This window comes from Microcaecilia unicolor, chromosome 2 (assembly GCF_901765095.1).
Source record: "Microcaecilia unicolor chromosome 2, aMicUni1.1, whole genome shotgun sequence".
Classification (NCBI taxonomy): Eukaryota; Metazoa; Chordata; class Amphibia; order Gymnophiona; family Siphonopidae; genus Microcaecilia; species Microcaecilia unicolor.
In genome coordinates this window covers 422,613,402-422,628,421 of record NC_044032.1, presented here as the reverse complement: position 1 = coordinate 422,628,421, position 15,020 = coordinate 422,613,402, and the positions used below count along the sequence as shown (strand labels likewise).

At 42.0% G+C, this 15,020-nt stretch overlaps 1 protein-coding gene across 5 annotated transcripts in view; it reads left to right on the top strand.

Moving 5' to 3' along the window:
- Positions 1–15,020, top strand: part of PPP3CA (protein phosphatase 3 catalytic subunit alpha) — a 743,055-nt gene that overhangs the window by 648,582 nt on the left and 79,453 nt on the right. For all 5 annotated transcript variants that reach the window (XM_030190749.1, XM_030190747.1, XM_030190748.1 and 2 more), the window contains exon 9: positions 9,020–9,145. In XM_030190749.1, coding sequence (XP_030046609.1) covers positions 9,020–9,145 — 126 coding nt within the window. The remainder of the gene's footprint in view (positions 1–9,019; positions 9,146–15,020) is intronic.

Here is a 15,020-nt window from a genome sequence, read left to right as displayed (position 1 = left end):
CAATCCTGCTACCAGCACATCTTCTAAGAAGACATTTTCTATTGCAGGAAGAACTATGGAAGACTGGAGAGCTAGACTGAATCCCGAAATTACATAGTAACATAGTAGATGACGGCAGAAAAAGACCTGCACGGTCCAGCCAGTCTGCCCAACAAGATAAACTCATATGTGCTACTTTTTGTGTATACCCTACCTTGATTTGTACCTGTCCTCTTCAGGGCACAGACCGTATAAGTTTGCCCAGCACTATCCCCGCCTCCCAACCACCAGCCCCGCCTCCCACCACCGGCTCTGGCACAGACGATAGAAGTCTGCCCAGCACTATCCCCGCCTCCCAAGCACCAGCCCCGCCTCCCTCCACCAGCTCTGCCACCCAATCTCGGCTAAGCTCCTGGGGATCCATTCCTTCTGAACAGGATTCCTTTATGTTTATCCCTCGCATGTTTGAATGAGAAATTGTTGATGCCTTATTATTCACCCACAGATCAAAAAATCTTAACAGTGTTTCATAGGGCCATACAGAGCGGAGGAGAAATATGCCCTATTTGCATTTTGTACTCCTGGACATTTTAGCAGGGTGAATTAAGGTTTCTTGCGGCAGTAAAATTCAGCTATTGTTGGGATTGGAAGGGTAGGGAGTGAGTGAGGAGGGGGGGTTATAGTTACTCATTGTTATTATTGTTTTCTATTTCTGATTTATAATCAACAGTTGCACAGAATTGTTTTCATTTTTATACTTTAATAAAAAAAATATAAAGTCATAAGTGTTCGAGGCTTCTGCAGATGAGGACAGAGCCCGTGGGGATGGGGACAAGCTTTGTTCCTTTGTCATTCTCTAGTTAGAATCATGGAGGGAACTTAACACCATAGAGACAGAAAAGCTACAGCACAATCTTGATAGGATCCACCAACACTACTTTGAATTTAACAATAAAGCAAGTATATAGTTGGGCCTTAGGTTAAAAGTCCAAGAATAATATTTTACAGTTACAGGGGAGATGAGAAAAGTAGAACAAGGTTCATCGAGTATTGTCAAGAGCTTTACAATCCAGAAAGTGAGATGGGTGTGAAGAACATTGAGGGCTATTTGGCTAATGTTCACTTATTGTGGATAATGGAAGTGCAAGCTGCAGGCTGATGGGAGTTTTGGAGGTCGAGGAAGCTATAGTACAAAATGATCATCAATAGAAATAGAATAAAAGAAAACGTAGAAAAGAAAATAAGATGATACCTTTTTTTTGGACTAACTTAATACATTTTTTTATTAGCTTTCAAAGGTAGCCCTTCTTCATCAGATCAGAAATCAGATCTCTCTACTCAAGTACAAAATGAGAAATTGCTAAAACTTGATAGGTTTACATGCAAGTTTTACAAAACATTTTTGGCTCATGTGGTTGGATTCATGGTGCAGTATTTTAATTTGTTGGTGAAGGTCACCCTTCTCTCACAGTTTGAGATTCACTGGGATCACATCAATCCATTAACAGGGAAGGATAAGTGAGCCAGTAGGTCATATTGGCCCATTTTGTTTCTGGGGTGGATACAAAAATCCTGACCAGGGTATTGGTGAATACGGTTATGGAGTACATGCTTAAGTTAATCCAGGAAGATCAGTTGGGTATGCCTGTTGGGTTAGGCAGGCATCAGACAGTACTTGGTGAGTCTTAAATATGATATGGAGAGTGCAGACTGCCCATACCCCTTTCCACCTAGTGGGAAAAAACCTCCCCATGTATTAAACAACTTACCCCCTGTTTAATAAGCCGTGCTAGTATCGGCATTAATGCATGGCAAACACTAGTGCAGCTTAGTAAACAGGGGGAGTTAGTCGCCACTTGACCACCAGGGATCTGAGGTAGGCCCAGGAGGCTTATTATGACCGGGGTGGGAGGGGGGAGGTGTTGATGGCACAGGATTGGGGAAGAAGAAATCGGAATGAGGGGGCTGTTTGGTGAGGGGTAGGGGGGATCAAAGGGTCTACAGCACCATATTTAGGGTTATATTGGTCCTGGACGATATTCAGGCGAGGCCAGCATAACTGCTTTATGTAGACTCCTGCTGAATATCAGCCAGGACTTGCATAAGCTCCAGCAGCCAGTGCCGGTGCAATTAGCATCGGGTATTCAATGTTGGTGCCCAGACATGGCTCTGGCATTGTATATCCAGGACTAATTTAGCCAGCAACAACCAGCATTTAAAAAAAGAAATACTGACCGCCACCAGGTGAATATTGCCTGACTTGTTTTTTTGGGATACACTGAGGCATATTTTCAAAGCACTTTGGGAGGCTAAGTTCCATAGGTTTCTATGGAACTTTGGGAGGCTAAGTGCTTTGAAAATGAGCCTGACTGGGTACTTGTAACCTAGACTAAACACTGTAGGAGACAGGAGGTTGGGCTAGATGGACCTTGGTATGATTCATCATGGCTTTTCTTATGTTTTTATGTTTTTTCTTAATTGATTCATTTTTCTATAATTGGTTTTTCATAATAAAAGTATAGAATATACTGTTTAAATCACTGAAACAGTTTCCTAGTTTAGGGCCCTATTTACTAAGCCGTGCTAACTTTTTATTTGGTGCTAACGATAGAGACACCTATTATATTCCTATGGGTGTCTCTATCATTAGTGTGTGCTAAAAAGGTTGCGTTCTTACAGCGTGTGGCTTAGTAAACAGGACCCTTAAAGTATTCTGAATTGTATTTTGTAGATAACAGAATGTGAAAATGAAGGGTGTGAAAATCTTTGCAAGACATAGGGGGTCTTTTACTAAAGCTTAGCTTGAGTTATCTGCAGCAGGGCGTTTATAAATCTCAATGACAATTAGTGCTGATAATTGCTTGTTACCATCCAATTAACAGCGCTGATTAGCTAGTTAACCAATTAAATTATGCGCATTGTTATAGAATGTGCTTCGGTTTCCACATGGATTTTTAGGCGCCATATATATATAGAATCCGGGAGACAGTGGCTAACTGGCTAGTCATGAATATTTAAATTTAGCGGTCAAATCAGACTGCCTAAATAACAATCCTATCTTTGGCCACTATAAACTTTAAGTGACCAGCGCTGAATATTTACTTGTCCTGTTAAGAATATTCAATGCCAGTCACCGGAAATGGCCTGGAATTGAATATCTGGGCTCAGCACCGATTACAGGACTTTGCCGACCTGCCTCTCGGGGACTGAATATCGGCCTCTATGTGTATAAGTGTGAGTTCCGCCTAGATTCCACCCTTGTGTATGCCTACCTATAAAATTTGTGCACATAATTGCAGAACAGTGGTCAGGTAGAATTTTGGCATTTATACACAAATGTGTCATTCTAATCATTTATGAGTATATTTGGCATGTGAATCAGTTCCCACTTTATGGAATTGATCCTCAAATACTCATTCTGATTGAACAGGTTAAAACTATAGGGGCAGTAATATTGGCCTGTGAATTAGCACCCTATGATTATCATGGGCCTGATATTCAGCCTGTGGTGAGCAGTGCATTTGCTGTCCACCGCCGGTGTAAAACCTGGATATTCAGTGCCGGCCATATCTAGTGACCAGCATTGAATATCCAGGTTTATTGTGGCTGCTAAAAAGTTAACTGGCTATGCTGATATTAAACGCTAACTGGTTAACTTTATATCAGTCAAAGATAGGCCTGCAATTTAAGCAACCTATTTTGGCCGCTCAGCATAGCCAGTTTGGTGCTGAATATCCACACCTAACTGGCTATCCAGCTCATTTTTGAAAATGATCGCCGGCCATCTTCCGACACAAATCGGGAGATGGCCGGCGATCTCCTGAAACCGGCCAAATCGGTATAATCGAAAGCCGATTTTGGCCGGCGCCAACTGCTTTCCTTCACGGAGCAGGCCAAACTTCAAGGCAGGGTACAGAAGGCGGTGTGGGGGCGGGGGCGTGGTTACGAGATGGCCGTCTTCGCCCGATAATGGGAAAAAAAAGCCGGGCTTGACAAGCATTTCGCCGGTTTTACTTGGTCCCTTTTTTTTCATGACCAAACTTCAAAAAAGGAGCCCCAATTGACCAAACGACCACCGGAGGGAATCGGGGATCACCTCCCCTTACTCCCCCAGTGGTCACCAACCCCCTCCCAGCCAAAAAAAAAAAACTTTTTTGCCAGCCTCAATGCCAGCCTGAAATGTCATACCCAGCTCCATGACAGCGGTATGCAAATCCCTGGAGCAGTTTTTAGTGGGTGCAGTGCACTTCAGGCAGGTGGACCTAGGCCCACCCCTTCCCCCTACCTGTTACACTTATGGTGGTAAATGGGAGCCCTCCAAACCCCTCCCCCCAAAACCCACTGTACCCACATCTAGGTGCCCCCCTTCACCTATAAGGGCTATGGTAATGGTGTAGAGTTGTGGGGAGTGGGTTTTGGGGGGGGATTTGGGGGGGCTCAGCACACAAGGTAAGGGAGCTATGCACCTGGGAGCTATTTTTATGTTTATTTTTTACTTTTTAGAAGTGCCCCCTAGGGTGGTGTCCTGGCATGTGAGGGGGGCCAGTGCACTACAAATGCTGGCTCCTCCTATGACCAAATGCCTTGGATTTGGCCGGGTTTGAGATCGCCGGCATTAGTTTCCATTATTGCAGAAAATTGATGCCGGCCATCTCTGACATTTGGCCGGGCCCAACCGTATTAGCGAAGAAAAAGATGGCTGGCCATCTTTTTCGAAAATATGGTTGGCTCCGCCCATTTATGGAGGCGGCCCCGGAGATGGCCGGCCATAGAGATGGCCGGCGCCGTTCGATTATGCCCCTCCACGTCACTTGATATAGCCGGTTAGCAGCTAACCGCTAACTGGGATATTCAGCAGGAGATTACTGGTTAGGTTGGCCGGTTAAATTGTTTTGAATATTGGGAGGTATGAATTTATTAAGAATGCATCTATTTCTGAGAAAAACAAGGTAAATTATTTGTGCAGACTGCATGAACAGATCTGTTCTGATTCAAAGTAATGACTGGAATGTGATGTTCTCAGAATGTGTTGTGTAGAATAAGATGTTCTGATTTCATAAAACAACTTGCAATAAGTGTGTGCTGTTGGAGAATCAAGGTTATTATTCTTGCCATTGCACCCATTAACTTTGCAGAGGGAGAGGGCATTCATCTAAAAAATGAATTAGCATATGCTGTTTATCATTTTCTTCTAGGAAAATGGCAGTGTAAAGCAAGTAGCAGGCTCATGAGGAAATGTGTGCCTATTGTTAAGTCTGCAGCCCCTCACAAAATGCTCACATTCACAATAAATACTCTTGATCCTCTTTATAAAACATTCTGCTGTAGGTTGCCTTCCTTTACCTCACGTTTTAACCATGCTGGCTGTCGTTTGGTCTTCTGTCCTCCTTTTTTAATACGTGGAATATATTTGGCCTGGGCTTCCAGGATGGTGTTTTTGAATAGAATCCACGCCTGATGTAAATTTTTGACCCTTGCAGTCAGTCCTCTAAGTTTATTTTTCACCATTCTCATTTTATCATAGTGTCCTTTTTTAAAGTTAAATGTTAACGTATTTGATTTCTTATGTGTACTTACTTCAAAGCTAATATCAAATATGATCATATTATGATCACTGTTATCAAGCGGCCCCAGCACCATTACCTCCCGCACCAGATCATGCGGTCCACTAAGGACTAGGTCTAGAATTTTTCCTTCTCTTGTCGTCTCCTGTACCAGCTGCTTCATAAAGCTGTCCTTGATTTCATCAAGGAAATTTACCTCCCTGGCATGGCCCGATGTTACATTTACCCAGTCAATATCGGGGTAATTGAAATCACCCATTATTATTGTGTTGCCCAGTTTGTTTGCGTCCCTAATTTCCTTTAACGTTTCTGCATCTGTCTGTTCATCCTGGCCAGGCGGACGGTAGTACACTCCTATCACTATCCTTTTCCCCTTTACACATGGAATTTCAATCCACAGTGATTTCAAGAAGTGTTTTGTTTCCTGCAGAGTTTTCAATCTATTTGATTCAAGGCTCTCGTTAATATACAATGCTACCCCTCCACCAATTCAAGCCACCCTATCACTACGATACAATTTGTACCCCGGTATGACATTGTCCCACTGGTTATCCTCCTTCCACCAGGTCTCAGGGATGCCTATTATATCTAATTTTTCATTTAGTGCAATATATTCTAACTCTCCCATCTTATTTCTTAGGCTCCTGGCATTCGCATATAGACATTCCAAAGTATGTTTGTTGTTCCTATTTACATGATGCTTAGTACTTGACAGTATTAATTTGCAATCTTTTGTCTGATTTTTATTTTTATTTAAGGACACGGGTAGGCATATTTTCAAAGCACTTAGCCTCCCAAAGTTCCATAGAAACCTATGGAACTTAGCCTCCCAAAGTGCTTTGAAAATATGCCTCCTGATCTACTACGGTCTCTTTTGCAACCTCACTATCAGGATACCCTATCTTCCCAGTTTTGGTGATACCTTTGAAAGATACCTTATCCCGAACCATGCGCTTTTGAGCGACTGACAGCCTTCCCCCCGTTTCTAGTTTAAAAGCTGCTATATCTCCTTTTTAAATGCCGATGCCAGCAGCCTGGTCCCACCCTGGTTAAGATGGAGCCCATCCTTTCGGAAGAGACTCCCCCTTCCCCAGAATGTTGCCCAGTTCCTAACAAATCTAAAACCCTCCTCCCTGCACCATCGTCTTATCCACGCATTGAGACTCTGGAGCTCTGCCTGTCTCTTGGGCCCTGTGTGTGGAACGGGTAGCATTTCAGAAAATGCTACACTTGATCTGGATTTGAGCTTTCTACCTAAGAGCCTAAATTTGGCTTCCAGAACCTCTCTCCCACATTTCCTATGTCATTGGTACCCACATGTACCAAGACAGCCGGCTCCTCCCCAGCACTATCTTAAATCCTATCTAGGTGACGCGTGAGGTCCGCCACCTTCGCACCAGGCAGGCAAGTCACCAGGCGATCATCACGTCCACCAGCTACCCAGCTATCTATATGCCTAATGATCGAATCACCAACTACTACAGCTGTCCTAACCTTTCCCTCCTGGTCAGCACTTGGAGACATATCCTCCGTGCGAGAGGATAGTACATCCCCTGGTGGGCAGGTCCTGGCTACAGGAGTACTTGCTACTTCACCAGGGTGATGCTCTCCTTCTAGGAGACCTCCCTCCTCCAAGATAGCACAGGGGCTACCAGACTGGAGGTGGGACTTCTCTACAACATCCCTGTAGGTCGCCTCTATGTACCTCTCTGTCTCCCTCAGCTCCACCAAGTCTGCTACTCTAGCCTCAAGAGAACGGACACGTTCTCTGAGAGCTAGGAGCTCTTTGCATCGGGCACACACATATGACATCTCACCAACTGGGAGATAGTCATACATGTGACATTCAATGCAAAAGACTGGATAGCACCCCTCTCGCTGCTGGACTGCTGACTCCATCTTAGTGTTTTTGATTTTTTAATAATTTAAAACTTGCTACAATAGTAAGGATATTAGCCTAATATAAAAGTGTCTTTTAGTTTATATAGTATATTGTATGATTTATTTAGTGTTTCCTTCTTAGATGGTTATGAAATGTATTTAAAACTCTCTAAGAGCACTCCTTGCTTGCTACCCTAATTACAATAACTGACTGTAAATGAAGTGTTGTCCTAGGGGTGGGCGGGTGTTGGGAAGGGTGGTTGGGAAGACTAAACTAGATCCTGCAGTGCCTGCTAGATTCTATCTGTTAATGCTGTGGTACAAAGTTTTTAAAACTAAGTGGAAAAGACTATGGAGATTAGTTGATAAAATTTGCTTGTTATATTTTAATTTTGCCTAACACTAACCTGCAGTTCATCCTTTAAACCCCAATCTTTAAATTCCCAAAGCACAAAGCAACATAGTGTTCACTTACCAGAGAAGTGTCCTCTTTTCTCAGAACTTCACATTGAAACTGTACAGTATGTTGTGCAAATCAGTTCAAGATAAGTGAAACAAACTCCAAATGTAATGCTTTTTGAACTGTATTTTAAACAGAATGTAAAGAAAGTACCCTTTTCTGATTTTCTTTGTGGTGTTTTTTTTTCTTTTTCTTCCTTATTTTCTGGAGGAGTAGCCTAGTGGTTAGTGCAGTGGACTTTGATCTTGGGGAACTGAGTTTGATTCCCACTGCAGCTCCTTGTGACTCTGGGCAAATCACTTAACCCTCCATTGCCCCTGGTACAAAATAAGTACCTGAATATATGTAAACCACTTTGAATGTAGTTGCAAAAGCGCAGAAAGGCGGTATATCAAGTCCCATTTCCCTTTTCCTCTTCTCCCTCTTTGTTTCTGAGGTCTAACAGGATTATTGCTTTTCTTTATTGTATTCATGTACAATACCAGGCTATCTTTCAGGGATGGTGTGATCGCAGAGACCTGCCCCACAATAGCTAGGCCCCCTGCAACCAGCCACATAATCTATGGAAAGGCAGCATTGGTTTTCAGAGCCTGGGTTCTTTTTTTAAACTTGGCTACAGAAAAAGTGCCAGTACTCAGTACCCCCGAGTACCCCCTGAAAAAAAAAAGCTCCGATTATATTTGTTTCTCAAGTGGATTACTTGCTGTTTAATTTTGAAATTTATTAAAAATTAAAATGTACAAGTGTGCAAAAACTTCTACAATGTACCATATTTATGTACGTATGTAGAAATATATATAAGGTACATATATAGTTTTGTGTTGTTCCCATTCGCAGCAAGGGGTTTTACAATGTGTACTATATTTTTGTATTACTCATTACGTTGTACACAAAGTATAAGTGGACCAAAACCTACAAGTGATAAGCCTACCCACCCTCCCTTGTCACTTTCCATTTAATTTTCATTCTTTCTCACACTCAAATCATATATTACCACTGCTGTTAATTTCCTTAGTACATGCTGATAGGCTCCTGCTGAAGCAGGCCTATAAGGATATAACACAGTGTGATAGAGCTTTTGTGAGGGCGGTTTAATAAACTTTTAATTTGTTTTCTCTTATTCTTTTTCTTTTAGCTGCAGTATTGAAATACGAGAACAACGTCATGAACATTCGACAGTTCAACTGTTCACCTCATCCATACTGGCTTCCAAATTTCATGGACGTCTTTACCTGGTCCTTACCATTTGTTGGAGAGAAAGGTATAAAAGTTACTGTTTATTTTCTGCAGTAATATTGAAAAAAACATGGTTGTGAGTTTGAGAAACTCTATTGTTAACCTATATTATACATGGAGGCGTATTTTCAAAGCACTTAGGGTCCTGTTTACTAAGCCGCATTATAGGCACATTAGTGTTTTTAATGCACGTTAACCATCTACGCGCCTACAATATCACTATAGGCGCCTACACAACAGGCATGCTAATTGTAGGCATGTTAAAAATGCTAACGTGCCTTAGTAAACAGGGCCCTTAGACTTACAAAGTTATGTGGAGGGGCATAATCGAAAGGGGTGCCCAAGTTTTCCTGAGGACGTCCTTGCAGATCGTCCCGGTGAAGGGGCAGAGAAACCTGTATTAATCGAAACAAGATGGACATCCATCTTTTGTTTCGATAATATGGTCGGGGATGCCCAAATATTAACATTTAGGTCATCCCTAGAGATAGTCGTCCTTAGGTCATTTCTGATTTTCGGCAATAATGGAAACTAAGAACACCATCTCAGAAACGACCAAATGCAAGCCCTTTGGTCGTGGGAGGAGCCAGCATTTGTAGTGCACTGGTCCCTCTCACATGCCAGGACACCAACTGGGCACCCTAGGGGGCTCTGCAGTGGACTTCAGAAAAAGCTCCCAGATACATAGCTCCCTTAACTTGTGTGCTGAGCCCCCCAAAACCCACTACCCACAACCGTACACCACTATCATAGCCCTTATGGGTGAAGGGGGGCACCTACATGTGGGTACAGTGAGTTTGTGGTGGGTTTTGGAGGGCTCACATTTACCAGCACAAGTGTAACAGGTAGGGGGGAGATGGGCCTGGGTCCACCTGCCTGAAGTGCACTGCACCCACTAAAACTGCTCCAGGGACCTGCATATTGCTGTCATGGAGCTGGGTATGATATTTGAGGCTGGCAAAAAATATTTTAAAAGTTATTTTTTTGAGGGTGGGAGGGAGTTAGTGACCACTGGGGGAGTAAGGGGAGGTGACCCCTGATTCCCTCCGGTGGTCATCTGGTCAGTTCGAGCACCTTTTGTGGCTTGGTCATAAGAAAAAAAGGGCCAAGTAAAGTCGTCCAAGTGTTCGTCAGGGACGCCCTTTTTTTTTTTCCACTATGGGTCGAGGACGCCCATGTGTTAGGCATGCCCAAGTCCCGCCTTCGCTATGCCTCCGACACGCCCCCGGAAACTTTGGTCATCCCCGCGACAGAAAGCAGTTGGGGACGCCCAAGATCGGCTTTCGATTATACCAATTTGATCGACCCTGTGAGAAGGACGCCCATCTTGCGATTTTTGTCGAAAGATGGGCGTCCTTCTCTTTCAAAAATAAGCCTTGTAATAACCTATGGAACTTTGTAAATCTAAGAGGGTCTTTTACTAAAGCTTAGCTCGAGTTATCTGCAGCAGGGCCCATTTTATTCCTATGGGCCCTGCTGCAGATAACTTGAGCTAAGCTTTAATAAAAGACCCCCTAAGTGCTTTGAAAATGAGCCTCATAGTAACATGGTTGGTAAAAAAGACCAGCCAGTACATCCAGCCTACCCGTTTATTTCTGTCCACACTTCTAAAGATATATCATTCTTTCAATTTATTTGATTAGAATAGTTGAAAAGATTGAGAATGTAAAGTGCCAGCCATCTAGTCTGATTGTTTGTAAGATATCACTCTGTATCCAAGATGGATTTTGTCATTTTCCTCCTCTGTACTGTTACTATTTTGGGTAGATGAGCTTTGAAAATATGTCTCTACGTAACTTTGTAAGTCTAAGTGCTTCATACACCTCACACTCTCCTTCAGGGTGCCATCTTGCTCTCTCCATAACTTTCTTCTAAGTCCTGTTATTTAAACTTACCTACAGACAGCAAGTTGTGCAGAATGTTGCAGTAAGAAGTGCTAATGTTATTCCTCTGCACAGTAAGCTGCATTGGCATCCAGTAGTAGATAAAACTTAAGTTTAAACAGCTTGCTATTGTTTGTTTGAGTAGTAAGAAACAAGGGAATCATTTTCTTGATGGATTGACAAGTGTGGTGCACCCTTAAATAGGAGCTGTGCTGTACCCAGGGGTGCTTATCAAGCATCAGCTTGGTATCAGAACATAGCTTGCTATGTTAAATAGATAATATTCACAGTTAGAGCTGTTCCCAGTGAGTAAATTTTAATGAGGCAGTAGCGGATAAGACACAACCCCTGACAAAGCCTTTGTGAACGGTGGCCCCATTGGGTTATTCTTTTGCTTATGATAAGTGTCATCCACACTTATTTATTTTCACCAAATGTTTGCATAAAAATGATTAAAAATTTATGTAGGAGGTTTTTCTGACTTATAATTATATACAACCCATGCTGAATGATAAATTTGCAAACAAGCAGGATGTCTGAGAGCTTTACCTCCTATTTTTAAAATACATGCATATGTAAATATTTTCATACTGGGAAACAGATTTGTTTTGATATCAAGCTAGTTCAAGGTATTTTTGTACTTCATAGAATTTCCAATTTGATTTATATTTCTGTTCATTTGGAAGCGCTTATCAAGAATCCCCATTTTTAGAGAAATGCATTTAGTAGATCAAAGACATTTTCAGTTGTCCCAGTGATATGGAACAGTCTACCTACTGATGCCCAAAGGAGCTAAATTATTTATATTTTCAAAAAAGGGTTAAGTCCTTTGTATTCCAACTTAATGACTTGTATCATCTCCCTGTTTCTTGATGGCTTTGGACTTAAGCACTTGTGACTTTTACAGTCTTTGTCCCGCAAATGTCAAGATGGATTTGGATATCCTGGAGTGGGCTTTGACGGCAACTTCAGTAGTTGGAACATAAGGATAGAGCCGGGCAGACCTCTACGGTCTATGTCCAAGAAGCATGAAAGAAAAACCATGATCAAGTAAATTAATATCATGTTCATTGTTGATTTAAATCTTGAATTAATAATGAATGTGACTGTTGGGCAGACTGGTTGGACCATTCAGGTCTTTATCGGCCATCTACTACGTTACTATGTTTACCAAAGCAACTACAAAATGATTTCACTAATTTTAAAGGAATTTAATTTTTATTCAAAGATTCAGTAAACTTTTTACCAGTTGAGATAGTCCCAACTACAAGACCACATCACCAATAAGATTATATTTCCTCTGAAGCTTCTTCCCTTTCAAGAGTGGAGCCTATCTGAGTTGCATATATGAAATCCTGAGTTGCAGGATTTTATATATGAATATGTATTGCTGTAGTTATGAGGTATTTTATCCTGTCTAAATTATGTTCCTGTATATCAGTTATTGATGTCAACCTCTTTGGGCTTCCATTTTGAGGTAATGAAATAAAAAAATGTTGGTTCCGTGAATGTTATCTGTATCTGCTGTATGTTTATGATTTTATTTCCATGTTAATGTGGAGTTTTTATACCACCTTAGGTGTTGTCCCAAGATAATATTTTAAAAACCCATCAGATATAGGAAAAGTTGCTACAAACATTCTCCTTCAAGGTGCCATCTTGCTTTCTCAGCCTGCTATTCAACCTTACTTACAAGCAGCAAATTTTGCAGACTGTAGTAGCGAGGATGGTGGCAGGTATCCCAAGAAGTGCTAATATTATTCCTCTACACAGTCAGTTGCATTGGATTCCAATAGTAGATAAAGCTAAGTTTAAACAGCATTGATTTTTTGGGTACTGAGGGGCAAGAGGCGCTTTGCTTGGTGAAATAGACAAGAGTGGTGCACTTACTAAATAAGATCTCGAACACAAACCAGGTCTCAGCAGCAGCTGAGACAACAGTGGTGAATTTATCAAGATACTTATTTACACCTATAGAAATCAGAGTTTCAACCAAAGGATTGTCTTTTGTGCCATCGCAGTTATGATTCCTTCTGGATGAGAGTGGATTTTGAGAGGTATATGAGATGTTTACATCTACATTCATGTTTCTAACAGACATCTTCAAATAGAGAAGATCCATCGGTACTTCGTGTTATATCGAGCTGGATTCCATCAACCCCTTTGGAACCTCCTCTAATAGTTTTCAAGAAACTAGTACTGAGAGACATTGAAGAATTTGAAACGAACGGAAAGCATGGCATCTCATGCTGAGAGAGAAGCATTGACCCGACTAAGGCAGAAACAGGAAGTAGTTATCAAAACAACAGTAAAAGGGGGGTCCTTAGATCATTAGATTCCCGTGGAGGAGTGACCTAGTGGTTAGGGTGGTGGACTTTGGTCCTGGGGAACTGAGGAACTGAGTTCGATTCCCACTTCATGCACAGGCAGCTCCTTGTGACTTTGGGCAAGTCACTTAACCCTCCATTGCCCCATGTAAGCCGCATTGAGCCTGCCATGAGTGGGAAAGCGTGGGGTACAAATGTAACAAAAAATATATATATATTACACAAAGCTGAACAGGGCTGTGTTACAAGTGTGCCAGTAAGTAAAGATCAAAACCTGTATAAAAAAAGCACCAAAGTAATCGCTGATCGGTGATGAATAGATAAAGAAGCAAATGCAAAAGTATTTTACACACATTTGTAAAAAAATGATGAAATGATAATAATAAAACAAACGATAGACTGCTAAGCTTCATTCTAAAAGTAAAAATGAAGGCGCAGTGATATAGAAGAGATGCTGAAGTCGTGACAAACAGAAAACTATACAACAAACATCCTTAATCGGATGAAGAGGAGGTAAGTATTAGCGTACTCCAATACTTAGTTACATTGTAAGCAAGAACAAATTTTATGAATGAGCTTACCTCCGCACATGTATCAAGATAAAAACGCTGTCTCTCAGTATTAGAGTCCAGTTAGTTAAACCGAGGTAGTGCTACCTAGCTTAATATAAATATTAAAAAGCCCGATGACATGGGTGATGACATCCATTCCTACGTGTGTAAAGCGCAAAAACATCTGATCTTGTAACGTTAAAAAGGTGGTGTACAAATGAATAAAATAATATATGAATAAAATAAGACAACGAAAAATATATATACAGTGGTGGAAATAAGTATTTGATCCCTTGCTGATTTTGTAAGTTTGCCCACTGACAAAGACATGAGCAGCCCATAATTGAAGGGTAGGTTATTAGTAACAGTGAGAGATAGCACATCACAAATTAAATCCGGAAAATCACATTGTGGAAAGTATATGAATTTATTTGCATTCTGCAGAGGGAAATAAGTATTTAATCCCTCTGGCAAACAAGACCTAATACTTGGTGGCAAAACCCTTGTTGGCAAGCACAGCGGTCAGACGTCTTCTGTAGTTGATGATGAGGTTTGCACACATGTCAGGAGGAATTTTGGTCCACTCCTCTTTGCAGATCATCTCTAAATCATTAAGAGTTCTGGGCTGTCGCTTGGCAACTCGCAGCTTCAGCTCCCTCCATAAGTTTTCAATGGGATTAAGGTCTGGTGACTGGCTAGGCCACTCCATGACCCTAATGTGCTTCTTCCTGAGCCACTCCTTTGTTGCCTTGGCTGTATGTTTTGGGTCATTGTCGTGCTGGAAGACCCAGCCACGACCCATTTTTAAGGCCCTGGCGGAGGGAAGGAGGTTGTCACTCAGAATTGTACGGTACATGGCCCCATCCATTCTCCCATTGATGCGGTGAAGTAGTCCTGTGCCCTTAGCAGAGAAACACCCCCAAAACATAACATTTCCACCTCCAAGCTTGACAGTGGGGACGGTGTTCTTTGGGTCATAGGCAGCATTTCTCTTCCTCCAAACACGGCGAGTTGAGTTCATGCCAAAGAGCTCAATTTTTGTCTCATCTGACCACAGCACCTTCTCCCAATCACTCTCGGCATCATCCAGGTGTTCACTGGCAAACTTCAGACGGGCCGTCACATGTGCCTTCCGGAGC